At 45.5% G+C, this 26,788-nt stretch overlaps 1 protein-coding gene across 5 annotated transcripts in view; it reads right to left on the bottom strand.

Annotated features, from left to right (window-relative positions):
• Positions 1–522: 522 nt before the first annotated feature.
• The window catches only part of LOC143286827 (1-phosphatidylinositol 4,5-bisphosphate phosphodiesterase delta-4-like), a 135,485-nt gene continuing 109,219 nt past the window's right edge, over positions 523–26,788 (bottom strand). For all 5 annotated transcript variants that reach the window (XM_076594642.1, XM_076594644.1, XM_076594645.1 and 2 more), the window contains 10 exons: positions 26,447–26,532; positions 24,798–24,918; positions 24,355–24,517; positions 22,044–22,287; positions 18,655–18,834; positions 13,618–13,790; positions 12,775–12,910; positions 9,747–9,893; positions 5,544–5,657; positions 523–3,343 (listed from right to left, as the gene is read on the bottom strand). In XM_076594642.1, coding sequence (XP_076450757.1) covers positions 5,569–5,657; positions 9,747–9,893; positions 12,775–12,910; positions 13,618–13,790; positions 18,655–18,834; positions 22,044–22,287; positions 24,355–24,517; positions 24,798–24,918; positions 26,447–26,532 — 1,339 coding nt within the window. In that variant the 3' untranslated portion in view covers positions 523–3,343; positions 5,544–5,568. The remainder of the gene's footprint in view (positions 3,344–5,543; positions 5,658–9,746; positions 9,894–12,774; positions 12,911–13,617; positions 13,791–18,654; positions 18,835–22,043; positions 22,288–24,354; positions 24,518–24,797; positions 24,919–26,446; positions 26,533–26,788) is intronic.

The following is a 26,788-nucleotide window of genomic DNA, read 5'->3' as shown; positions in this document are numbered from 1 at the left end:
TAAAACGTCGGACTTTCAATCTGAGGGTCCCGGGTTCAAATCTCGGTAACGGCGCCTGGTGGGTATAGGTAGGAGATTTTTCCAATCTCCCAGGTCAACATATGTACAGACCTACTTGTGCCTGAATCTCCCTTCGTGTGTATACGCAAGCAGAAGATCAAATACGCACGTTAAAGATCCTGTAATCCATGTCATCGTTTGGTGGTTTATGGAAACAGGTACATATCCAGCATGCACACCCCCGAAAATGGAGTATGGCGGCCTACATGGCGGGGTAAAAACCGTAATTCATGTAAAAACTCACTCGTGTACATACGAGTGAACGTGTGAGTTGCAGCCCACGAACGAAGAAGTATGCACATTTTATTTCAAAGAAGATATAAACTTAAATATCTAATACATCATGCTTTTAGTTTTTGTGGGTGCAGCGTTTAACACGCACGCACGCACACGCACACACACACAACACACGCAGCAAGCGCTCATTCACGAACGGAAATGAATACAGGCATAAACATGTGATTCTATATCTAGAGGAGACATTTATTCATATGGCATACACTATGACCAGGATCCCAAATCAGAAGCCGGTCTGAGCAAAGAAAGAAATCAGTGTACAAAAAAAATAGGAAGCATTTCATCCACTGGCCAGCAGGTTACTCTATGAACTGTGCAGCTATCTCTCAAAGCTGCTGAAAACATTCAGTACACAGGCCGGTACACGGTTATTCCAAACACAGGCCTAGCAACAGGCTGTCTTTGTGAACATTAAGAATAGCAAGACATTTTCCCATCCGTAGAAGAACTGATTACTTCAGCAGTTTACACTGTCAGGTTAACTCTTCTGAAAAAATTCAGCGCTAGAAATGACTGTACTGGACTGGAAAGCAACGTGCAGTACTTCAAACGTATAGGCCACACGCAAAAAATAGCCAGGCTTTTTATTTAAGTAATGAAAGCAGATAGGTATAATGGGAGAAAAATGGATATCTTAGTAAACACACACACACACACATTCACAGATACAGAGAGAGAGAGAGAGAGAGACAGAGAGAGTCATATATGAATGCGCACGTGTACAAAGACATCTGAATATAAATAAACGCATAAAAATATTTTTTAAGTACAGCTGCCAAGTACAGGTATTGGTCTTAAAGAAAAACATATCATTTGTAAAACATGTACAATACTACGGAAGACTGGGACTTAAACTCATGCCGATATGTAGGGAAGAGTGTACACACATGCGCGCGTTCACGAAGGTTGAAATAGTTTAGTCCACAGATATAATGGCAGCTGTTATGCAACTCTGATCTTGCCTTCACTATTATACACGTCCCCACTGGTAACGAGACACAATGCCGCTCTAAACTACCAAGACAGCAAAGCAGAGATGTTCCATGCCTGGTGGGTTGAGGGGAGTGTTGAAATATAGTCTGCACCAAAGTCTGTACAAAGATATATATACCATATATTCCATGAAACAATCCACTGTACTCCATGACACTGTCATAGCCCTCTTCTGCCATGTGTCCAGACAGTGACAGCCATGTTCAGCATCAACCCAGGTGCAATAGGCTGACTCCATGCTACCGCTAGCACGCTGACTGCTTCACCAAAGTCTACATCCAACAAAGCACACGAAGCTATCTTTGACAGTGACATCTTCATCCAACAAACCACATGTGCCTATCTTTGACAGTGACATCTACATCCAACAAACCACATGTGCCTATCTTTGACAGTGACATCTACATCCAACAAACCACATGTGCCTATCTTTGACAGTGACATCTACATCCAACAAACCACATGTGGCTATCTTTGACAGTGACATCTACATCCAACAAACCACATGTGGCTATCTTTGACAGTGACATCTACATCCAACAAACCACATGTGGCTATCTTTCACAGTGACATCTACATCCAACAAACCACATGTGCCTATCTTTGACAGTAACATTACACCAAACCACATGTGCCTATCTTTGACAGTAACATTACACCAAACTACATGTGGCTATCTTTGACAGTAACATCTACATCCCACAAACCACATGTGGCTATCTTTGACAGTGACATCTACATCCAACAAACCACATGTGCCTATCTTTGACAGTAACATTACACCAAACCACATGTGCCTATCTTTGACAGTAACATTACACCAAACTACATGTGGCTATCTTTGACAGTAACATCTACATCCCACAAACCACATGTGGCTATCTTTGACAGTGACATCTACATCCAACAAACCACATGCGTTTATCTTTGACAGTAACATCTACATCCCACAAACCACATGTGGCTATCTTTGACAGTGACATCTACATCCAACAAACCACATGTGGCTATCTTTGACAGTAACATCTACATCCCACAAACCACATGTGGCTATCTTTGACAGTGACATCTACATCCAACAAACCACATGCGTTTATCTTTGACAGTGACATCTACATCCAACAAACCACATGTGGCTATCTTTGACAGTGACATCTACATCCAACAAACCACATGTGGCTATCTTTGACAGTGACATCTACATCCAACAAACCACATGTGGCTATCTTTGACAGTGACATCTACATCCAACAAACCACATGTGGCTATCTTTGACAGTGACATCTACATCCAACAAACCACATGTGGCTATCTTTGACAGTGACATCTACATCCAACAAACCACATGACAGTAATATTATATCAAATAAACTTGGGCTGGACGATGAAGGGAAAATCAGTCCAGGCATGGGAATTACATACATTATTACAATGAAAACTCTTAAAAATATGGTGATGCATTTGAATATTCAGTTTGAAAACATACTTATGACAATAAGCATTTCTGTTTTGATGAGTAATGCAACAAATCAAGCAATCACAAATACCTCATCCTCCCATCAACACCATTCTCACATTTCTGTGAAAGATGTAGATTACATGTCACATGTGTACATCCCTCACGGTATCCCCATCTTACCCGACAAATCAAATTCTAAAGAAGACCAACAAATCTCTCTTTTTCGCATGGCCACGTTTCGAATATCAACAATTAAGAGAACTCAGGTTTTCAATGTATAAAACAATGTAATTTTTAGTTGATTTTAACTGCACAAACCGCCACGGTGATCACATTCACAACAAAGGAAACATCCAACATAACAAAGACCAGTCCAAGGAAGGGAAGTAAATTATCAAATGAAGTTTGTCCAATGTTGCTTTTTGACAAACGAGTTGTGATGCCTGCAGGAGGGAGGGCAGTGTGTTGCTGTCAGCACATCACGGGGCAAGGATCCACTCCTCATCATCTCTTTTCCAGCCAAAATCCAACAGTCTGAAGAAAAACGCATGTAAGGGTGAGAAATATCTGTATTTCTTTTTCAACCAAAATCTTAAAATGTGGCCCACATCTCTCTCTCTCTCTCTCTCTCTCTCTCTCTCTCTCTCTATATATATATATATATATATATATATACACACACACACACATACACACACACACACACACATACATACATACAGAGAGAGAGAGAGTAACCAAATATATTACAGAAAAAAGTAAATTAAAATAATCCAACTGAACAAATAATATTCTAAGAAATAATGACTCAAACACGAAAGAAGAGTACCAAAACACAATCTGAAAACAAACCTTTCAGAGGACAATAAAAACTGATAAATACGTATATCAGTGAGTCATATACGTGGGTAATCATTTGTGGGTTTGATTGATGTATGTTTCTCTGTTCATTAACTCCTTTGTGAAGAAACACAAAGCACCAATGATAGACGAGGCGGCTGACAATTCACCTGTGCATTTTCCGCCACCTCCTGCATGATTATAAAAAGACGATGTACCATCGTAATTTATTTAGCTCGACACAGAATGCCAATGTCATGAACATCAAAAGGGTACACAGAAATCTTTCCGCGAATTTAGACATGAACAGAAAGAAGATCTACTACAGACGGACATTTGTATTCCGAGTCCAGGAAGTCTTTTAAAAAGCCATTGGCAAACAAATAAATAAAAAAACAAAAAGCTGTTGGCTGACCAAGAGTGTACAAAGCTAAATGTAGAGATGAACTTGAACAGCTTATTAATGATTCCAAGCAGTTTTGGAGAAAAACAATATTAAATATTTTTTCATAAGAAAAAAAAAAGGTTAAAAAGATTTCAGATGATAAATGGTTACAATACTTTAAAGAGGTTTTCGTTGTGAATGATGACATGATGAATGACGATTCCACACGTTTTGATCCTGGGACTGAAGAAAGTGACAATCAGGACGATGTGCTGCTGAACAGTGATATAACTGAACAAGAAATATATGATTCCATTCGACACCTAAAAGCAACAATGCAGCCGGCCAAGACGGCATGATACCAAAACTATATACTATACATATATATATACATGTGTGTGTGTGTGTGTGTGTGTGTGTGTGTGTGTGTGAAGTACCATTTTTTGTATTGTGAATATGTGGGAGGTAAATCATTTTATCTCATTATTATTATTATGTCTTTAAAATGTTGTATATCTGTTGTTGTTTCTTTAACTGTAAAGCATGGTGACCCTACTCTTGAAAGTGGGGAACCGCGCGATAAAAGCCTTCATATTATTATTATTATTATTATTATCATTACTATCATTATTATTATCATCATCATCATAATAGGAAATTTTCTATCTAAAATAACGTTTAAATAACATACTTACCTAGTTTGCACAGGACAGGAATGTCAGACCCCTGCCGGAGTCTGCACTAGTTGGGTCACGGTTAAGTATGTGTAATTAAACATTATAATTATTATCATTATATATTATTAGTATTATTATTATTATCACTATTCTCACTATTACCATTAAGCAGTTGTAAGGCAGTCCACCTGTCACAAAGTAATCATAAAGTAGTCCTGTTACAAAGTGGTCATCATGTCACAAAGTGGTCATCATGTCACAAAGTGGTCATCAGGTCACAAAGTGGTCATCAGGTCACAAAGTGGTCATGAGGTCACAAAGTAGTAATGAGGTCACAAAGTAGTCACCATGTCACAAAGTGGTAATGAGGTCACAAAGTGGTCATCAGGTAACAAAGTGGTCATCAAGTCACAAAATGGTTATCAGGTCACAAAGTGGTCATCGAGTCACAAAATGGTCATGTCACAAAGTGGTCATCAGGTCACAAAGTGGTCATCAAGTCACAAAATGGTTATCAGGTCACAAAGTGGTTATCAGGTCACAAAGTGGTCATCAGGTCACAAAATGGTTATCAGGTCACAAAGTGGTCATCCGGTCACAAAGTGGTCATCTGGTCACAAAGTGGTCATCAAGTCACAAAATGGTCATCATGTCACAAAGTGGCAATGAGGTCACAAAATGGTCATCAGGTCACAAAATGGTCATCAGGTCACAAAGTGGTCATCAAGTCACAAAGTGGTCATCAGGTCACAAAGTGGTCACAAAGGCACGGCACAGCATGACAACATGGATGACACCAGAAGCCAGAACAATGCGACAGTGCAGAGTGTACCTGGTAATGGGTGGAAGCAAGACCCTCACACGCTGGAGATGGCCACATGAACGAAGATGTAGGTCTGGGAATAACGGTCCCCGTAAGTGTCGTAGAGCGGGATATGACGGTACCCTGCACATTGCATCACTGCCATCATTTCGCACATCATCAACATTGCCATCGTTGTCAATCACCATCATATTTCATATTCTTTGGCATCTTTCCCGTGTAGGTTTCTTTTTCGTGCATTGTGTTGTGATGTGATGTGCTGTGTTGCGTTGTGATGTGTTGTGATGTGATGTGTTGCGTTGTGTTGTGATGTGATGTGTTGTGTTGCGTTGTGATGTGTTGTGTTGTGATGTGTTGTGTCGTGTTGTGATGCGTTGTGATGTGTTGTGTTGCGTTGTGATGTGTTGTGATGTGATGTGTTGCGTTGTGATGTGATGTGTTGTGATGTGTTGTGTTGTGTTGTGATGTGTTGCGTTGTGATGTGATGTGTTGTGTTGTGTTGTGTTGTGTTGCGTTGTGATGTGTTGCGTTGCGTTGTGTTGTGTTGCGTTGTGATGTGTTGTGTCGTGTTGTGATGCGTTGTGTCGTGTTGTGATGCGTTGTGTTGCGTTGTGATGTGTTGTGTTGCGTTGTGATGTGTTGTGTTGTGACGTGTTGTGTTGCGTTGTGATGTGTTGTTGTGATGCGTTGTGTTGTGATGTGTTGTGTTGCGTTGTGTTGTGTTGTGATGCGTTGTGTTGTGTTGTGATGCGTTGTGTTGTGATGTGTTGTGATGCGTTGTGTTGTGATGTGATGCGTTGTGTTGTGTTGTGATGTGTTGTGTTGTGTTGTGATGTGATGCGTTGTGTTGTGATGTGATGCGTTGTGTTGTGATGCGTTGTGTTGTGATGTGATGTGTTGTGTTGTGATGTGATGCGTTGTGTTGTGATGTGTTGTGTTGTGATGTGTTGTGTTGTGATGTGTAGCGTTGCGTTGCGTTGCGTTGTGTTGTGATGCGTTGTGTTGTGATGTGATGTGTTGTGATGTGATGTGTTGTGTTGTGATGCGTTGTGTTGTGATGTGTTGTGTTGTGTTGTGATGTGTTGTGATGCGTTGTGTTGTGATGTGTTGTGTTGTGATGTGTTGTGTTGCGTTGTGATGTGTTGTGATGCGTTGTGTTGTGATGTGTTGTGTTGCGTTGTGATGTGTTGTGTTGTGTTGCGTTGTGATGCGTAATGTTGTGTTGTGTTGTGTTGTGATGTGATGTGTTGCGTTGTGATGTGTTGTGTTGTGATGTGATGCGTTGTGATGAGTTGTGATGCGTTGTGTTGTGTTGTGATGTGTTGTGTTGTGTTGTGATGTGTTGTGTTGTGATGTGATGTGTTGCGTTGTGATGCGTTGTGTTGTGATGCGTTGTGTTGTGATGTGATGTGATGTGTTGCGTTGTGATGTGTTGTGTTGCGTTGTGTTGTGTTGTGATGTGATGTGTTGCGTTGTGATGTGTTGTGTTGTGATGCGTTGTGTTGTGTTGTGTTGTGATGCTTTGTGTTGTGTTGTGTTGTGTTGTGATGTGTTGTGTTGTGTTGTGATGTGTTGTGATGTGATGTGATGTGTTGTGCTGTGTTGCGTTGTGTGGCGTTGCGTTGTGTTGTGTTGTGTTGGGTTGTCTTGGGTTGTGTTGTGTTGCGTTGTGATGCGTTGCGTTGTGTTGCGTTGGGTTGCGTTGTGATGCGTTGCGTTGTGTTGCGTTGCGTTGCGTTGTGTTGGGTTGGGTTGGGTTGTCTTGTGTTGCGTTGTGTTGCGTTGTGATGCGTTGCGTTGTGTTGCGTTGTGTTGCGTTGTGTTGTGTTGCGTTACTTTGTCATAACTGAATTCTGAATGAAACTCGAGCACCTCACGGGACCTCGGTTCATCGTCTCATTCCAAAGGCCACTCAAGGTCTTGTGGACGAGGGGGGGGTGCGAGTGGGGGAGGTCAAAGTCACGGTCCCTATATGGTACACGAACCTTCACACTCTCAATTCCTAGTCGGACACATTATCACTTGACCTCCGCTCCACTTGTCTTTCTACATTTGTGCGCTTCAACTGTCGGATTCATTGGCATGTATCAGTGGGCTGTTACGAGTGTGACAGTTTCCATCCTGCCATTTAAGCAACCGTACTCCGTTTTCAGGGGCTTGGGAGGTGTTCGTGCTGGGTATGTTCGTGTTTCCAAAACCCATCCAACGTTGACATCGATTACAGGATTTTTGATTGGCATAATCTATCTTACACACAAAGGGGATTATGGCACCAGCAGAACTGCATGTATGTTGACCTGGGAGATCAGAAGAAAAACCGATCTCCACCCTTCATCCACCAGGCTCTGATACCAGGATCGAACCTTCGAACACAGGACCCTCGGACTCCAATTTCAGCACTTTAACCATTTGGCTATTGCCCGTATTTTGTGTGTGTGTATGTGTGTGTGTGTGTGTGTGTGTGTGTGTGTGTGTGTGTGTCTGCAAGTGCGCGCGCGTCGTGCAAGAATATCCGTCACAAAACAGTGTTTTCCATGGTGAAACGTTTAAAAATACATCAACCTTGTGGTTTAACCTTAAATACTCAACGAATGTGTCTGTTGACCAAGATTTGCACTAAAACACTCACAACACCCTTCACACACACACACACACACACACACACACTCACGCGCGCTCACACATACACACACTCTCTTTGTGTGTCACATTATACTTTTTGTCAGTTCTGTAGAGCCAAGAAACACACATGTGAAGCAATCAGAACGTGTTTAGTGACACATATGTGTCAGTAATGCTGGTTGTGTCAGGTGATGTGTCGGTAATGCAGGTTGTGTCAGGTGATGTGTCAGTAATGCAGGTTGTGTAAGGTGATGTATCAGTAATGCAGGTTGTGTAAGGTGATGTGCAAGTAATGCAGGTTGTGTAAGGTGATGTATCAGTAATGCAGGTTGTGTCAGGTGATGTGTCAGTAATGCAGGTTGTGTCAGGTAATGTGTCAGGTAATGCAGGTTGTGTCACGTGATGTGTCGGTAATGCAGGTTGTGTCAGGTGGTGTGTCGGTAACGCAGGTTGTATTAGGTGATATGTCAGGTAATGCAGGTTGTGTCAGGTGGTGTGAAAGGTAATGCAGGTTGTGTCAGGTGGTGTGAAAGGTAAAGCAGGTTGTGTCAGGTGGTGTGAAAGGCAATGCAGGTTGTGTCAGGTGGTGTGAAAGGTAATGCAGGTTGTGTCAGGTGGTGTGAAAGGTAATGCAGGTTGTGTCAGGTGGTGTGAAAGGCAATGCAGGTTGTGTCAGGTGGTGTGAAAGGTAATGCAGGTTGTGTCAGGTGGTGTGAAAGGCAATGCAGGTTGTGTGAAAGGTAATGCAGGTTGTGTCAGGTGGTGTGAAAGGCAATGCAGGTTGTGTCAGGTGGTGTGAAAGGTAATGCAGGTTGTGTCAGGTGGTGTGAAAGGCAATGCAGGTTGTGTGAAAGGCAATGCAGGTTGTGTCAGGTGGTGTGAAAGGCAATGCAGGTTGTGTCAGGTGGTGTGAAAGGCAATGCAGGTTGTGTGAAAGGTAATGCAGGTTGTGTCAGGTGGTGTGAAAGGCAATGCAGGTTGTGTCAGGTGGTGTGAAAGGCAATGCAGGTTGTGTCAGGTGGTGTGAAAGGTAATGCAGGTTGTGTCAGGTGGTGTGAAAGGCAATGCAGGTTGTGTCAGGTGGTGTGAAAGGCAATGCAGGTTGTGTCAGGTGGTGTGAAAGGTAATGCAGGTTGTGTCAGGTGGTGTGAAAGGTAATGCAGGTTGTGTCAGGTGGTGTGAAAGGCAATGCAGGTTGTGTCAGGTGGTGTGAAAGGTAATGCAGGTTGTGTCAGGTGGTGTGAAAGGCAATGCAGGTTGTGTGAAAGGTAATGCAGGTTGTGTCAGGTGGTGTGAAAGGTAATGCAGGTTGTGTCAGGTGGTGTGAAAGGCAATGCAGGTTGTGTCAGGTGGTGTGAAAGGTAATGCAGGTTGTGTCAGGTGGTGTGAAAGGCAATGCAGGTTGTGTCAGATGGTGTGAAAGGTAATGCACGTTGTGTCAGGTGGTGTGAAAGGCAATGCAGGTTGTGTCAAGTGGTGTGAAAGGCAATGCAGGTTGTGTCAAGTGGTGTGAAAGGTAATGCAGGACGTGTCAGGTAATGTGTCAGGTAATGCAGGATACGAGAGGTCAAGCAGTGCCAGGTGTCGTGCCTTGCTGCATGGAGGTGAAGGGCAGGGTGTAGTAGCCGATGAAGTCATCCTTGCCCCGGTCCTCGTCCTTCACCACGAACCTCACCACGGCAAGCTCCGGCACCCGCACAGTGAACACACAGCTCTCGTACCACCGGGGATTGAACCCTGACACACACACACACACACACACACACACACACACACACACACACACACACACACAGACAGACAGAGAGACAGATAGAGAATAATGAGTTCTCATATCGCATTACAAGTTGGGCCGAAGCCAGTTCTAAGCGCTTCACAAACCCACAACAATGGATCGAATAAACACATAAGAATGGAAACATCAATTTTCATAAAAGTCATAAAAGCACAATACACAAGACCCTTAAAGTGACATAGTTTTACCGTAGATGCAACAACTCCGACATTCCAACACACACACACGCACACACACACACACACACACACACACACACACACATTCACACACACACACACACACACACACACACACACACACACACAGAGGAACAAAACAACACCCCCGGAAAACCAACTTTGGGGAATTGTTGTGGTTGGCCTCCTTCGGTCATGGCTGACCATGGATAGAGTATATCCGACCTAATGTCTAATTGGGCTGTCTGCTTGGATCAAGCAGCGTCGCCTGTGACTGTGGAGACCGATGCGAGAGAGACAGTCTCTGTCACAGCGGTCACATATGTAAGGTGATGCTGGTCTGTTGGCTGCCGTCCCTTTTCTGCGAGCTCGCTTTTCTGCTGCAGCAGCTGACAGTTTGTCCTCACCAATCCGTAGCTGATTCTTGAGAGTGCTTCTCCAGCTGTTGCGGTCATCTGCAAGGTCCTCGCAGGACTCAGTGTTGATCTCAAGCGCCTTCATGTCATGTTTGCAAACGTCTTTGTATCTCAGCTGTGGGCGGTCGATGCTTCTCTGCCCCACGGCGAGCTCTCCATAAAGGATGTCTTTCTGGATGCTACCATCTTCCATGCGGCGAACGTGGCCCAGCCAGTGCAGCCGATGCTGTCTCAGCATGGTATACATGGTCGGGAGGCCAGCGCGAGTCAGGACTTCGGTGTTTGTCACCTTGTCTTGCCAGAAGATGCCGAGTATGCGCCGTAGGCTTCTCAGGTGGAAGGTATTGAGCCTTTTCTCCTGAAGAGCATGTGTGGTCCACGCCTCACTGCCATACAGCAAGGTGCTGAGAACGCAGGCATTGTATACGGCCATCTTTGTCTTCGTGGTCAGCTTGGGATTTGTCCACACTCTTTGTGTGAGGCGGGCTAGCGTTGTGGCTGCCTTCCCGATCCTCTTGTTGATCTCAGTGTCAAGGGAGAGGTTGTCGGTGATGGTGTGAATTGATGGATGGCTTCAAGCTCGTAGTCATCAATGGTGATGGCTGGTGGAGATGGCGTGTCTTGTCCTAGGACGTTTGTCTTCTTGAGACTGATGGTCAGACCGAAATCTTTGCAGGCCTGGGAGAAGCGGTCCATTAGTGACTGCAAGTCCCGCTGGGTGTGGGTCACAACTGCGGCATCGTCGGCAAAGAGCATGTCTCTGATGAGGGCTTCGCGGACTTTTGTCCTTACTCTGAGGCGGGCGAGATTGAAGAACCTGCCATCTGATCTGGTCCGCAGGTAGATCCCTTCTTGCGCTGTGCTGAACGCATGCCTCAGGAGAAGAGCAAAGAAGATTCCAAATAGGGTGGGGGCGAGGACGCAGCCTCGTTTGACACCGCTGCGTACGTCAAAGGACTTGGAGAGGTTACCATTAAACTGCACCGTCCCTATCATGTTGGAGTGGAAGGATTAAATCAAACTGTGCAGTTTGGGGGGCAGCCGATCTTTCGAAGAGCCCTGAAAAGGCCGCCTCTGCTAACTAGGTCAAAGGCCTTGGTGAGGTCAATGAATGCGACATACAGGGGCATCCTCTGCTCCCTGCACTTCTCCTGGATTTGGCGAAGGGAGAAGATCATGTCAACCGTGGATCTGTCTGCTCGGAAACCGCACTGTGATTCCGGATAAAGGCGTTCGGTCAGTTTCTGCAGGCGGATTAGAAGGACCCGAGCGCAGACTTTGCCTACAATGCTGAGAAGCGAGATGCCTCTGTCGTTGTTGCAGTCGCTCCTTTCACCCTTGTTTTTGTAGAGGGTGATAATCTTGGCGTCCCTCATATCCTGCGGTACACCTCTCTCATTCCAGCACTGACAGAGGCCTGTGTGCAGAGGATGCAGAAGAGTAGTCTTGCAGTGTTTAATGAGGTCTGGGGGAATTCCGTCGCTGCCAGGTGCCTTGCCTGATGTCAGGCTGTTAATGGCCTTGCTTTGTTCGTCCACAGTTGGCTCTACGTCAAGTTCTTCCATGATCGACATGCACACACACATATACACACACACATTCACAGAGAGAGAGAGAGAGAGAGAGAGAGAGAGAGAGAGAGAGAGAGAGAGAGGAACAAATCAACACCACTAGAAAATCAACTTTTGGAAATACAACTGCAGAAAAAACATGATCCAGACATTGGTGGACAGCTAAGCGTACACATGACAAAAGATTCTTCTGCAACAGCATTCCTACAAACTGATTCTCACTATAACAACACACACACACACACACACACACACACACATTTCATCCCCTATCCCCCCACCCCCACCCCCCAAACTCAACATACAATGTGTCCTTTTCTCTATGATGGCATCGGTGAAAACTGTTGGCTGACTGCTTCAGCCCTCCTCTGTGGGGACAGATCGCACACACTGGGCAAAATGCTGATCTGTGATCCTCTGGAATAACGAATGACTCTATCTATCTATCTGTCTATCAGTCTATCTATCTATCTTTCAAACTATCCCTCTTGCGTTACCCACAAATTCAATATAATGTTTATGTTCCATGCACGTACGCCTCACAACTCACCCAGCCAGAATCATACAGAGAAGAGACAGTGTGTGTGTGTGTGTGTGTGTGTGTGTGTGTGTGTGTGTGTTGTGAGCGGCATGTAGGCTGTCCATGTGTGAACTGACCATTGTTGTTGATGACCTTGGTGCGGTACTCGGCACAATCACTGGGTGCACCGTGCACTTCGATCTTGATGAAGGGATCGATCACCTCCCCCTTCTTGGAATCCTTAGGCTTGGGGATCTGCGTCCCACTGATGATCTGTGGACAGTGATTACAGATCCTGGTATCACACAAACAGACACTGATATGACAGCAGATGTACATCCTGACATAAGATGTAAGTCCTAGTATATAACAGATAAAAAGATTTTTTTTTTTAATTTTAAAAGAAAACAACCCAGAATTAATCGTTTTATGACGATTTATTATATCGTTTTTTTATATAATGAAAAACAACAAAGATTCGCATAGTGTTTCGTGCCGAGATTGAGTGAAGTATGATTATTTGTGTTCTTGGCACTATTACCATGGTGTGTCAGCACCGCTTCTCTCCCTTGAGCCGGCACAGCACTGTGGTGTAAACACACACACACACACACACACACAGAGACACATACACACACACAGAGACACAGACACAGACACACACACACACACACTTTTGTACCTAGCATGGCAAATGAAAGTTTGACTTCATCAGCTGAAGGACTGATCCTGAAAACCCTTGCTACAGTTTTTGTTGACATACTTTCCCACATGGCAAAAGAAATGAATATATTCGAAATACAGTATATCATGTTCGCTGCTAAAACGATGACAAAAACTGAGTCAGAAAGACAGAGACATGGCCAGACAGACAGACAGAAGGGCAGACAGGCAAAAACAAAAACGAGGCAGACAGACATACACAGACAGGACGGACAGAGCCAGACTGACAAGCACTGCAGCAGACAGTGTGTACTGACGGTCAGCTTGAAGGTCTTGCAGAGGTTCCTGGCCACTGTGCCGTTCACTATGCCGAACATCTCCTCCGTCAGCAGGAAGTTAGGCTTCAGCACGTAGCCACACCCCCCGTTGTCCTTGAAACGACCTTGATTCAGCTGCATGCTCTCTCCACCCGTCTGGTAGTTCAGGGCCACTGCACACACACACACACACACACACAGAGGGAGAGGGAGGGGCAGTCTGTATGTACAAGTCAGAATGTACGCATGGAAATTAGGTAAGGAAATAAAAGATCTGTTGAAAAGTATTGTTATTTCAGCATTTACGTGATGAAATTAGCAAAGCGAGAGAGAAAGAGGGAGAGAGATGGGGGGGGAGGCGGAAGAGGGAGAGAAAGGGGGGCGGGAGAGGGAGAGATCCGGGAGAGGGAGAGAAAGGGGGGGGCGGGAGAGGGAGAGAAAGGGGGGGGGCGGGAGAGAGGGAGAGAAAGGGGGGGGGGAGAGGGAGAGAAAGGGGGGGACGGGAGAGGGAGAGAAAGGGGGGGGAGGGGAGAGGGAGAGAAAGGGGGGGGGGGCGGGAGAGGGAGAGAAAGGGGGGGGGGGAGAGGGAGAGAAAGGGGGGGGCGGGAGAGAAAGGGGGGGGGAGGGAGAGGGAGAGAAAGGGGGGGACGGGAGAGGGAGAGAAAGGGGGGGGAGGGGAGAGGGAGAGAAAGGGGGGGGGGAGGGGAGAGGGAGAGAAAGGGGGGGGGGGCGGGAGAGGGAGAGAAAGGGGGGGGGGAGAGGAAGAGAAAGGGGGGGGGAGAGGGAGAGAAAGGGGGGGGGCGGGAGAGGGAGAGAAAGGGGGGGACGGGAGAGAAAGGGGGGGACGGGAGAGGGAGAGAAAGGGGGGGGGAGAGAAAGGGGGGGACGGGAGAGGGAGAGAAAGGGGGGGGACGGGAGAGGGAGAGAAAGGGGGAGACGGGAGAGGGAGAGAAAGGGGGGGACGGGAGAGGGAGAGAAAGGGGGGAGAGAGGGAGAGAAAGGGGGGGACGGAGAGGGAGAGAAAGGGGGGGACGGGAGAGGGAGAGAAAGGGGGGGACGGGAGAGGGAGAGAAAGGGGGGGGACGGGAGAGAAAGGGGGGGGAGGGGAGAGGGAGAGAAAGGGGGGGAGAGGGAGAGAAAGGGGGGGACGGGAGAGGGAGAGAAAGGGGGAGACGGGAGAGGGAGAGAAAGGGGGGGGGAGGGAGAGAAAGGGGGGGGGGGACGGGAGAGGGAGAGAAAGGGGAAAGAAGCATGCTGCTTGTCACGATTTATGTATCTTACTTTACTCTTTTTTGTCCTGAATGCCTGACTAAGAACGTTGGGTTACACTGCTGGTCAGGCATCTGTGAGCAGATGTGGTGTAGCGCATCTTGATTTGTCTGACGCAGTAACGCCTCCTTGAGGAGCTGAACTGAACTCTCTTCTGTTCTGCTCTGTTCTGCACTGCACTGCACTGCACTGTTCTGTTCCGCACTGTTCTGTTCCGCACTGTTCTGTTCTGTTCCGTACTGTTCTGTTCTGCACCGTGCACTTTGTTTTGTTCTGTTCTGCACTGTTCTGTTCTGCACTATTCTGTTCTGCACTGTTCTATTCTGCACTGCACTGTTCTGTTCCGCACTGTTCTGTTCTGTTCTGCACTGTTCTGTTCTGTTCCGCACTGTTCTGTTCTGTTCCGCACTGTTCTGTTCTGTTCCGCACTGTTCTGTTCCGCACTGTTCTGTTCTGCACTGTTCTGTTCTGTTCCGCACTGTTCTGTTCTGTTCCGCACTGTTCTGTTCTGTTCTGCACTGTTCTGTTCTGTTCCGCACTGTTCTATTCTGTTCCGCACTGTTCTGTTCTGTTCTGCACTGTTCTGTTCTGTTCCGCACTGTTCTGTTCTGTTCTGCACTGTTCTGTTCTGTTCCGCACTGTTCTGTTCTGCACTGTTCTGTTCTGCACTGTTCTGTTCTGTTCCGCACTGTTCTCTTCTGCACTGTTCTGTTCCGCACTGTTCTGTTCTGCACTGTTCTGTTCTGTTCCGCACTGTTCTGTTCTGTTCCGCACTGTTCTGTTCCGCACTGTTCTGTTCTGCACTGTTCTGTTCCGCACTGTTCTGTTCTGCACTGTTCTGTTCTGTTCTGTTCCACACTGTTCTGTTCTGCACTGTTCTGTTCTGTTCCGCACTGTTCTGTTCTGTTCCGCACTGTTCTGTTCCGTTCCGCACTGTTCTGTTCCGCACTGTTCTGTTCTGCACTGTTCTGTTCCGCACTGTTCTGTTCTGCTCTGCACTGTTCTGTTCTGTTCCACACTGTTCTGTTCTGCACTGTTCTGTTCTGTTCCGCACTGTTCTGTTCCGCACTGTTCTGTTCTGCACTGTTCTGTTCTGTTCTGTTCCGCACTGTTCTGTTCTGTTCCGCACTGTTCTGTTCCGCACTTTTCTGTTCTGTTCTGTTCCGCACTGTTCTGTTCTGTTCTGTTCCGCACTGTTCTGTTCCGCACTGTTCTGTTCTGTTCTGTTCCGCACTGTTCTGTTCTGTTCCGCACTTTTCTGTTCTGTTCCGCACTGTTCTGTTCTGTTCCGCACTGTTCTGTTCCGCACTGTTCTGTTCTGTTCTGTTCCGCACTGTTCTGTTCTGTTCTGTTCCGCACTGTTCTGTTCTGTTCCGCACTGTCCTGTTCCGCACTGTTCTGTTCTGTTCCGCACTGTTCTTTTCTGCACTGTTCTGTTCTGCACTGTTCTGTTCCGCACTGTTCTGTTCTGCACTGTTCAGTTCTACACTGTTCTGCAGTGTTCAGTTCTACACTGTTCTTTCTATACTGTTCTGTTCTGCACTGTTCTGTTCTACACTGTTCTGTTCTTCAATGTTCAGTTCTACACTGTTCTTTCTACACTGTTCTGTTCTGCACTGTTCTGTTCTACACTGTTCTTTCTACGCTGTTCTGTTCTGCACTGTTCTTTCTACACTGTTCTGTTCTGCACTGTTCTGTTCTACACTGTTCTGTTCTGCACTGTTCAGTTCTACACTGTTCTTTCTATACTGTTCTGTTCTGCACTGTTCAGTTCTACACTGTTCTTTCTATACTGTTCTGTTCTGCACTGTTCTGTTCAGTTCTACACTGTTCTGCACTGTTCAGTTCTACACTGTTCTGCACTGTTCAGTTCTACACTGTTCAGTTCTACACTGTTCTGCACTGTTCAGTTCTACACTGTTCAGTTCTACACTGTTCTTTCTATACTGTTCTGTTCTGCACTGTTCAGTTCTACACTGTTCTTTCTATACTGTTCTGTTCTGCACTGTTCTGTTCAGTTCTACACTGTTCTGCACTGTTCAGTTCTACACTGTTCTGCACTGTTCAGTTCTACACTGTTCAGTTCTACACTGTTCTGCACTGCACTGTTCTCACTGTTCAGTTCTACACTGTTCTGCACTGTACTGTTCTACACTGTTCTGTTCTACACTGTTCTGCACTGTTCTACACTGTTCTGTTCTGCACTGTTCTGTTCTACACTGTTCTGCACTGCACTGTTCTACGCTGTTCAGTTCTACACTGTTCTGTTCTGTACTGTTCTGTTCAGTTCTACACTGTTCCGCACTGTTCAGTTCTACACTGTTCTGCACTGTTCAGTTCTACACTGTTCTGTTCTGTACTGTTCTGTTCAGTTCTACACTGTTCCGCACTGTTCAGTTCTACACTGTTCTGCACTGTTCAGTTCTACACTGTTCTTTTCTGCACTGTTCTGTTCAGTTCTACACTGTTCAGTTCTACACTGTTCTGCACTGTTCAGTTCTACACTGTTCTTTTCTACACTGTTCTGTTCTGCACTGTTCAGTTCTACACTGTTCTTTTCTACACTGTTCTGTTCTGCACTGTTCAGTTCTACACTGTTCTGCACTGTTCAGTTCTACACTGTTCTTTTCTGCACTGTTCTGTTCAGTTCTACACTGTTCAGTTCTATACTGTTCTGCACTGTTCAGTTCTACACTATTCTGCACTGTTCAGTTCTACACTGTTCAGTTTTACACTGTTCAGTTCTACACTGTTCTGTTCTGCACTGCACTGTTCTGTTCTGCACTGTTCTGTTCTGCACTGTTCAGTTCTACACAGTTCAGTTCTACACTGTTCTGTTCTGCACTGCACTGTTCTACACTGTTCTGTTCTGCACTGTTCTGTTCTACACTGTTCTGTTCTGCACTGTTCAGTTCTACACTGTTCTGCACTGTTCAGTTCTACACTGTTCAGTTCTGCACTGTTCAGTTCTACACTGTTCTGCACTGTTCTGTTCTGCATGTTCTGTTCTACACTGTGCTGAGTTGTCCTATCATGTGGCTTGATGTGCCGTGTTGCACTCTTTTTCTTGCACAATTTATCGCAAAGTGATGGAATCAGTGTGGCTTGAACAACACACAGAACAAGCCAGGCTGGTAGGACAAGACAGGACATGGCAGGACATAGCAGGGCATGGTAGGACAAGTGGAGGCTGGGCAAGGCAGGGCAAAACAAGACGGGACAGGGCTGGGCTGGACGTGATAGTGCAGGACAGGACAGGGCAGGACAAGCCAAGCCGGCAGTACAGGACAGGACGGGACAGGGCAGGACATGTCATCCTGCAGTACAGGGCAGGACATGTCATCCTGCAGTACAGGACAGGACAGGGCAGGACAAGCCAAGCCGGCAGTACAGGACAGGACGGGACAGGGCAGGACATGTCATCCTGCAGTACAGGACAGGACAGGGCAGGACAAGACATCCTGCAGGACAGGACAGGGCAGGACAAGTCATCCTGCAGTACAGGACAGGACAGGGCAGGACAAGTCATCCTGCAGTACAGGACAGGACAGGACAAGACATCCTACAGTACAGGACAGGACAGGACAAGACAAGTCATCCTGCAGCACAGGACAGGACAAGTCATCCTGCAGTACAGGACAGGACAGGGCAGGACAAGTCATCCTGCCGTACAGGACAGGAGAGGGCAGGATAACAAAAGACAACACAAGACAGGACTTGAAGGACAGGTCAGGACAGGGAAGGCAGGGCAGGTCAGCTATGTCTCACCAATCTGACAGCCATTGTTCCAGGCCGGCACTGGGTCATAGTTGGAGGAGTCAGTGCGCATTCCTGCAGGATAGGTCCTGATCAGTTTGCTGTGGGTTACCCGGTTCAGACCCAGAGCCTGGGTCCCCATCAGCTTGTCCACCTTGTTCTCCCCCAGGGAAAACACCAGGAACTGTCCGTCTGAAACACAGCACTGAGTGACTGGCAACGCCACAGGTCCACACCATGCGTCCATCCATCAGGCTCTTTATAGACAGCTGGAAATAGCTTTCCTATGGACAAACATACTGTTATAATTACTCGTCCCCCCTCCATGCCCCCCCTCCCCGATCCCCCTCCCACACACACTCCCCCAGTTGAGTTCTCCAAAAGAGCATTCACTGTAGTTAAACTGTTGAGTCCTTCTGACGTGCGTGCACATTACTGTTTAGCACCAATAAATTATGGGCAAACACCAGTATGATCATTTTGCGATCTACATCGACTGGAATGAACAAAAACACCCAATATACCAAATCTGAATGTTAACCAAGTCTGTTCACCTGCACAGACAAATCATACAGAATAAACGGCACATGATTCAACAGACGATAAACATCAATTTCTGTGTTATCCTGAAAATCGGGATATCATTTACAGTTTATGTGTTAACAATAGATCCACATACATCACCAACATTCTCATTTCAGAAAATATATGTTCTGAATCTTACCCTTGAAACTCACATTTTCTTTCCAGTTAGCATCAAACTGTTAATATATCGTAAGACTTTAAAAACAGTCTTATGTGATTGTATCGGAGTTAATCTATAATGAACAAAATAAATACAACAAACAATGGAAAATATACTGGTGGCAATATATCACCCACTAACTTAAGCAATTCATTTCTTGTGTCATATATCAATGCTGTTCTTGACAGGCAGATAAATAGACAGACAGGCAAGTAAACAAAGATGCAGAGAGAGACAGAGAAGAGTGAGAAAGATGGAAAGAAAGAGAGAAATGGGGAGAGACAAGAGAAGTGAGAATGATGGAAAGTAAGGCAGAAACAGAGAAGAGTGAGAAAGATGGAAAGAGACGGAGAAGCGTGAGAAAGATGGAAAGAGAGAGACAGGGAAGAGTGAGAAATATGGATGGAAAGAGAGAGACAGAGAAAGATGGAAAGAGAGAGAGAGAGAGAGAGAGAGAGAGAGAGACAGAGAAGACAGAGAAAGATGGAAAGAGAGAGAGAGACAGAGAAGAGTGAGAAAGATGGAAAGAAAGAGAGAGACAGAGAAGAGAGAAAAATGGAAAGAAAGAGAAATATGGAGAGACAGAGAAGTGAGAAAGATGGAAAGAGTGACAGAGAAGTGTGATAAAGACGGAAAGAAAGAGAAATAGGGAGAGACAGAGAAGTGAGAAGGATGGTAAGAGAGAGACAGAGTGAGAAAGATAGAAAGAAAGTGAGGCAGAGAAGAGTGAGAAAAATAGAAAGAAAGGGAGAGAGAGAGTGAAAAGCTGGAAAGAGAGAGAGAGAGAGAGAGAGAGAGAGAGAGAGAGAGAGAGAGAGAGAGAGAGAGAGAGAGAGAAGATTGAGAACGATGGATGGAAAGAGACAGAGAAAAGAGAGAAAGATGGAAAGAAAGAGACAGAAGAGAAAGATGGAAAGAAAGAGAGAGAAAGATGGAAAGAAAGAGAGAGACAGAGAAGCGTGAGAAAGATGGAATGAGAGAGAGACAGAGAAGCGTGAGAAAGATGGATGGAAAGGGAGAGACAGAGAAGAGTGAGGAAGATGGAATGAGAGAGAGACAGAGAAGAGAGAGAAAGATGGAATGAGAGAGAGACAGAGAAGAGTGAGAAAGATGGAATGAGAGAGAGACAGAGAAGAGTGAGAAAAATGGAAAGAAAGAGACAGAGAAGAGTGGAAAAGATGGAAAGAGAGAGAGGGAGACAGAGAAGCATGAGAAAGATGGATGGAAAGAGAGAGACATAGAAGAGTGAGGAAGATGGATGGAAAGAGACAGAGAAGAGTGAGAAAGATGGATGGAAAGAGACAAAAAAGACAGAGAAAGATGGAAAGAGACAGAGAAGAGTCAGAAAGATGGAAAGAGAGAGACAGAGAAGAGTGAGAAAGATGGAAAGAGAGACAGAGAAGCATGAGAAAGATGGATGGAAAGAGAGAGACAGAGAAGAGTGAAAAAGATGGAAAGAGAGAGAGAGACAGAGAAGCACGAGAAAGATGGAAAGAGAGAGACAGAGAAGAGTGAGAAAGATGGAAAGAGAGAGAGAGACAGAGAAGAGTGAGAAAGATGGAAAGAGAGAGAGAGACAGAGAAGAGTGAGAAAGATGGAAAGAGAGAGAGAGACATAGAAGAGTGAGAAAGATGGATGGAAAGAGAGAGACAGAGAAGAGTGAGAAAGATGGAAAGAGAGAGAGAGAGAGAGAGAGAGAGAGAGACAGAGAGAGAGAGAGAGAGACAGAGAAGAGTGAGAAAGATGGATGGAAAGAGAGAGACAAAGAGTGATAAAGATGGATGGAAAGAGAGAGACAGAGAAGCATGAGAAAGATGGATGGAAAGAGAGAGACAGAGAAGAGTGATAAAGATGGATGGAAAGAGAGAGACAGAGAAGAGTGAGAAAGATGGTAAGAGACAGTGAGACAGAGAAGCATGAGAAAGATGGATGGAAAGAGAGAGACAGAGAAGCATGAGAAAGATGGATGGAAAGAGAGAGACAGAGAAGAGTGATAAAGATGGATGGAAAGAGAGAGACAGAGAAGCATGAGAAAGATGGATGGAAAGAGAGAGACAAAGAGTGATAAAGATGGATGGAAAGAGTGAGACAGAGAAGCATGAGAAAGATGGATGGAAAGAGTGAGACAGAGAAGAGTGAGAAAGATGGATGGAAAGAGAGAGACAGAGAAGAGTGAGAAAGATGGATGGAAAGAGACAGAGAAGAGTGAGAAAGATGGAAAGAGAGAGAGACATAGAAGAGTGAGAAAGATGGATGGAAAGAGAGAGACAGAGAAGAGTGAGAAAGATGGTAAGAGACAGTGAGACAGAGAAGAGTGAGAAAGATGGATGGAAAGAGAGAGACAGAGAAGAGTGAGGAAGATGGATGGAAAGAGAGAGACAGAGAAGAGTGAGGAAGATGGATGGAAAGAGAGAGACAGAGAAGAGTGATAAAGATGGATGGAAAGAGAGAGACAGAGAAGAGTGATAAAGATGGATGGAAAGAGAGAGACAGAGAAGAGTGAGAAAGATGGTAAGAGACAGTGAGACAGAGAAGCATGAGAAAGATGGATGGAAAGAGAGAGACAGAGAAAGGTGAGAAATATGGATGGAAAGTGAGAGTGAGAGAAGAGAGAGAGAAGGATGGATGGAAAGAGAGAGACAGAGGGAGTCCCTACCCACAGCCACGGCCTGGTCCGGATCTTTAAAGCCCACACTCTTCATGGCCGTCAGTCTGGACAGTGCAGGACTCAGCTTGATCTTCTTGTGGCCCCCCTCCGGCCTGCCCCCTTCCTCACCCTCCTTGTTGTTGTTGTTGTTACCGTTGTTGTTGTTGGTCGTCTGTCCAGCGTCGGCAGATTCGTCTTCGTCGCTAACCTCGTCCCCTCCTGCTCCCTCCATAGACAGCGGCAGTTTTTTACCCTGTCACAACACGAATGACGTCCACCTCACATCATACTTGACGTCATCCTCATACCACATGATGCCATCCTCACATCACAGTGCCTCAAAACATGATTACCACGTTGATAATGGTACGAACTTAGATGATGTCGGCCTCCCAGATAGAACTTCTGAGGACAGGCAAACAAATAGCATGGGTAATGATATAATTAGCCTCCACAGAACATGCCAGTTGGTTATTGTGAACGGTTGAGTGGGAACTAATGCCAGGGTGGATATTGTGACGTGTAAGAATGCATTAGTGGTGGATTATATGATTGTTTCACACACTATGCTGGAAATTGTGAAAGAATTTTGTGTGATGGATTTTGATTAAATGTTTTGTGACGTCGACTGCCCAGTTAATTGAAACCTACAATGCCTGATATATCCTCCAATGAACTGAATGCTGTTGATGACACACTAGACAATAATGATAGGAGTGTTGTCTATACAGGACGCTTACGTAAAATGGTTACGTAAAACGTACTGGAGTTTGTTAAATAGAAATCTGAAGGGCTGTGGTAACGATGTAACCGATTATGCTTTGGAAGAAAGTTTGCAGGAAAATCCTGTTCTCAATGCATTTGTATTTGTATTTCTTTTTTTCACAGCAGATTTCTCTGTGTGAAATTCGGGCTGCTCTCCCCAGGGAGAGCGCGTCACTACACTACAGCGCCATCCATGTTTTTGGTATTTTTTCCTGCGTGCAGTTTTATTTGTTTTTCCTATCGAAGTGGATTTTTCTACAGAATTTTGCCAGGGACAATCTTTTTGTTGCCGTGGGTTCTTTTACGTGCGCTAAGTGCATGCTGCACACGGGACCTCGGTTTATCGTCTCATCCGAATGACTAGCGTCCAGACCACCACTTAAGGTCTAGTGGAGGGGGAGAAAATATCGGCGGCTGAGCCGTGATTCGAACCAGCGCACTCAGATTCTCTCGCTTCCTATGCGGACGCGTAACCTCGAGGCCATCACTCCAACCAACAGTCCCATGATTTGATATCAAAAGCTGAGGTTGTTAAATGCACTTTGAAGTTAAAACCAATAAGGTAGGTGGGTTGAATAACATTATTAATTTATTTCTTAAAGCCTCAAATGTTAAAATGGTAAATACATACACATTAAATTATCCAATCTTGTGCTGTTGACTGGCAAGGTCCCATCTGACTGGACTGAAGGAGTAATCAGACTGATTTTTAAAAACAAAGGATCCTCTGATGACCCAAAAAACTATCGCGGGATCACAATGTTGTCTTGTTTTGGTACATTCTTTACAAGCATACTTTATGAGCATCTGAAAATATATATTGAGTGTTCAGGTATACTGGGACAGGAACAAGCTGGATTCAGAAGGGATTTTTCAACGTCAGACCATCAGTTTACTAAAAAAAAAAGAGATTATATTTTGCCATTTTCGACTATGAGAAACTTTTAACAAGGTTAATAGGGCGTTTTTAATGGCAAAAACTATTAAGTTGTGGTATAAATGGTAAAAATATTGCAAGTAATTATGCACATGTATGGTTATGCTAAAGCATGTGCAGCTGGGTTGGCAACAATCTTCAGTTAAATCGGTCACAAGTGATCTACCTCCCATTAATCTCATCAATTTAAAAAAAAATTTTGAACATATCCTAATACTTGGGATTATAGTTTTTTATGTTATCAAAATTCAGTAAGATTATACTTAACAGTTATAATGATATCATTAGATCAGAAAGCCTATCATTCTTTTAAATTAATATTTATGTGAAGGAATTTTGGTGCAACCTTCAAAATCTACTCGGCTATACAAAATACCTTCTACCTGTCTCCACTTGGATATGGGACCTGACCTGACGCATGACTTATCACCCATTCACACCTGAAATAAACTTCTTGCCTTGCCTTGCCTTGTATGTGTTGACAAAACAAGGAATAACAACTATGAAAAAAAGATGCGGGAACTGTGTATAAACCACACAACAAAAGACATTAGAGAAAGAGAGGCAGGGAAAGAGACAGACATAACAGTTCCCTCTGTTGGTGGGGACGTCTCTGACCTTGATGATGACTTTGTGCATCAGTTCCTCCGGGCAGGGTGTGGCAGTGAGCGGGGTTTCCGGGGACCAGATCATGTCCTCAAGAATGTCCTGCAGGTGTTTGGCCATCACATCCTGCTGCTCCATGCTGCAATGGTTCTCCAGAGACAGCGTCACTGGGTACCTGACCACACCAACATCTTTCTTCACCTTCTACATTCCTCACACACTGTGTGCTGGTATGACTTACTGTTGCCTGTCCTGCGTGCAATATATCATTTGGACTTGTACGTCCTTACACACACACACACACACACACACACACACACACACACACACACACATTCAGTGATATCCAAACCAGCTGACTGAAAGGAAAAGAGAGAAGAAGATACAGTTTACAAATAAACTGCATCAAACTGAAGAAGGTCGGTGAACAAACAGAAAACTATGTGAGTACTGACGGGCTGGCCTGAAAGGCGTACTCCTTGACGGCGTGGATGACGTCCTTGAAGAGGATCTTGGAGGTCAGTGTGTGGCCGTGATAGATGACGGGCTCGTTGTCCGCCCCATCCCAACAGTCCACTGCACACACCACCACCATTCAACACCCCACCAACAGTCAATTACACACACCCCACCACTCAACACCCCACCAGCAGTCAATTACACACACACTACCACCACTCAACACCCCACCAGCAGTCCTCTGCACACACCACCACCACTCAACACCCCACCAACAGTCCTCTGCACACACCACCACCACTCAACACCCCACCAACAGTCAATTACACACACACTACCACCACTCAACACCCCACCAGCAGTCCTCTGCACACACCACCACCACTCAACACCCCACCAACAGTCAATTACACACACACTACCACCACTCAACACCCCACCAGCAGTCCTCTGCACACACCACCACCACTCAACACCCCACCAACAGTCAATTACACACACACTACCACCACTCAACACCCCACCAGCAGTCCTCTGCACACACCACCACCACTCAACACCCCACCAACAGTCAATTACACACACACTACCACCACTCAACACCCCACCAACAGTCAATTACACACACACTACCACCACTCAACACCCCACCAGCAGTCCTCTGCACACACCACCACCACTCAACACCCCACCAACAGTCAATTACACACACACTACCACCACTCAACACCCCACCAGCAGTCCTCTGCACACACTACCACCACTCAACACCCCACCAACAGTCCTCTGCACACACCACCACCACTCAACACCCCACCAACAGTCAATTACACACACACACTACCACCACTCAACACCCCACCAGCAGTCCTCTGCACACACCACCACCACTCAACACCCCACCAACAGTCAATTACACACACACTACCACCACTCAACACCCCACCAGCAGTCCTCTGCACACACCACACTCAACACCACCACCACTCAACACCCCACCAACAGTCAATTACACACACACTACCACCACTCAACACCCCACCAGCAGTCCTCTGCACACACCACCACCACTCAACACCCCACCAACAGTCAATTACACACACACTACCACCACTCAACACCCCACCAACAGTCAATTACACACACACTACCACTACTCAACACCCCACCAGCAGTCCTCTGCACACACCACCACCACTCAACACCCCACCAACAGTCAATTACACACACACTACCACCACTCAACACCCCACCAACAGTCAATTACACACACACTACCACTACTCAACACCCCACCAACAGTCAATTACACACTCCACCACCATTCAGTTGATTCAAATAATCAAATTGCTCAACAGAACACATGACTACAATGCAAACAAAGGCATCAACAAGCTTAAAGCTTATACTGTGCTCACACGGTGCACTTCAGTTCCAGTGTGACGGTTAATGAATGATGTTATCATTTGTATCAATTAACGTATTCATAAACAGCAAATGAAGAAATAAAACAAATGACTAGATTAGTAAGACAAGACCAACACCCTTCCAAGCTGTCAGTTACATAAATCTCCCCTCTCTCTCTCTCTCTCTCTCTCTCTCTCTCTCTCTCAATTGTAAAATAGAAACAAAGCCAGTCACTCACACTCGACACATCGGCATCCTTTGGTGAGAGCCCGGATGTACATCTCCACTCTGCTGGGTCCTTTCAGTTGATCTTCTGCCAGGTACCTGTTGCAAACACATACCTGTTACATATACAAACATGTTACGTACATATACCTGGTTATGTACACATACCTGTTGCATTAACATTCAGTGTCACATTCAATACCAAAATTTATATACACATATGTTTTACATACACATATTGCATTTCAATCATACGCCTGCGTTACACACAAAAACATTAATTATGAACATGCATTTAGATGTGTTGTATACACCTGTTTTGCTTTCGCAAACCAGTGCTACATATGCATACACA

The sequence above is a fragment of the Babylonia areolata genome, chromosome 10 (assembly GCF_041734735.1).
Source record: "Babylonia areolata isolate BAREFJ2019XMU chromosome 10, ASM4173473v1, whole genome shotgun sequence".
Taxonomy (NCBI): Eukaryota; Metazoa; Mollusca; class Gastropoda; order Neogastropoda; family Buccinidae; genus Babylonia; species Babylonia areolata.
This window is presented reverse-complemented; position numbering and strand designations above follow the sequence as displayed.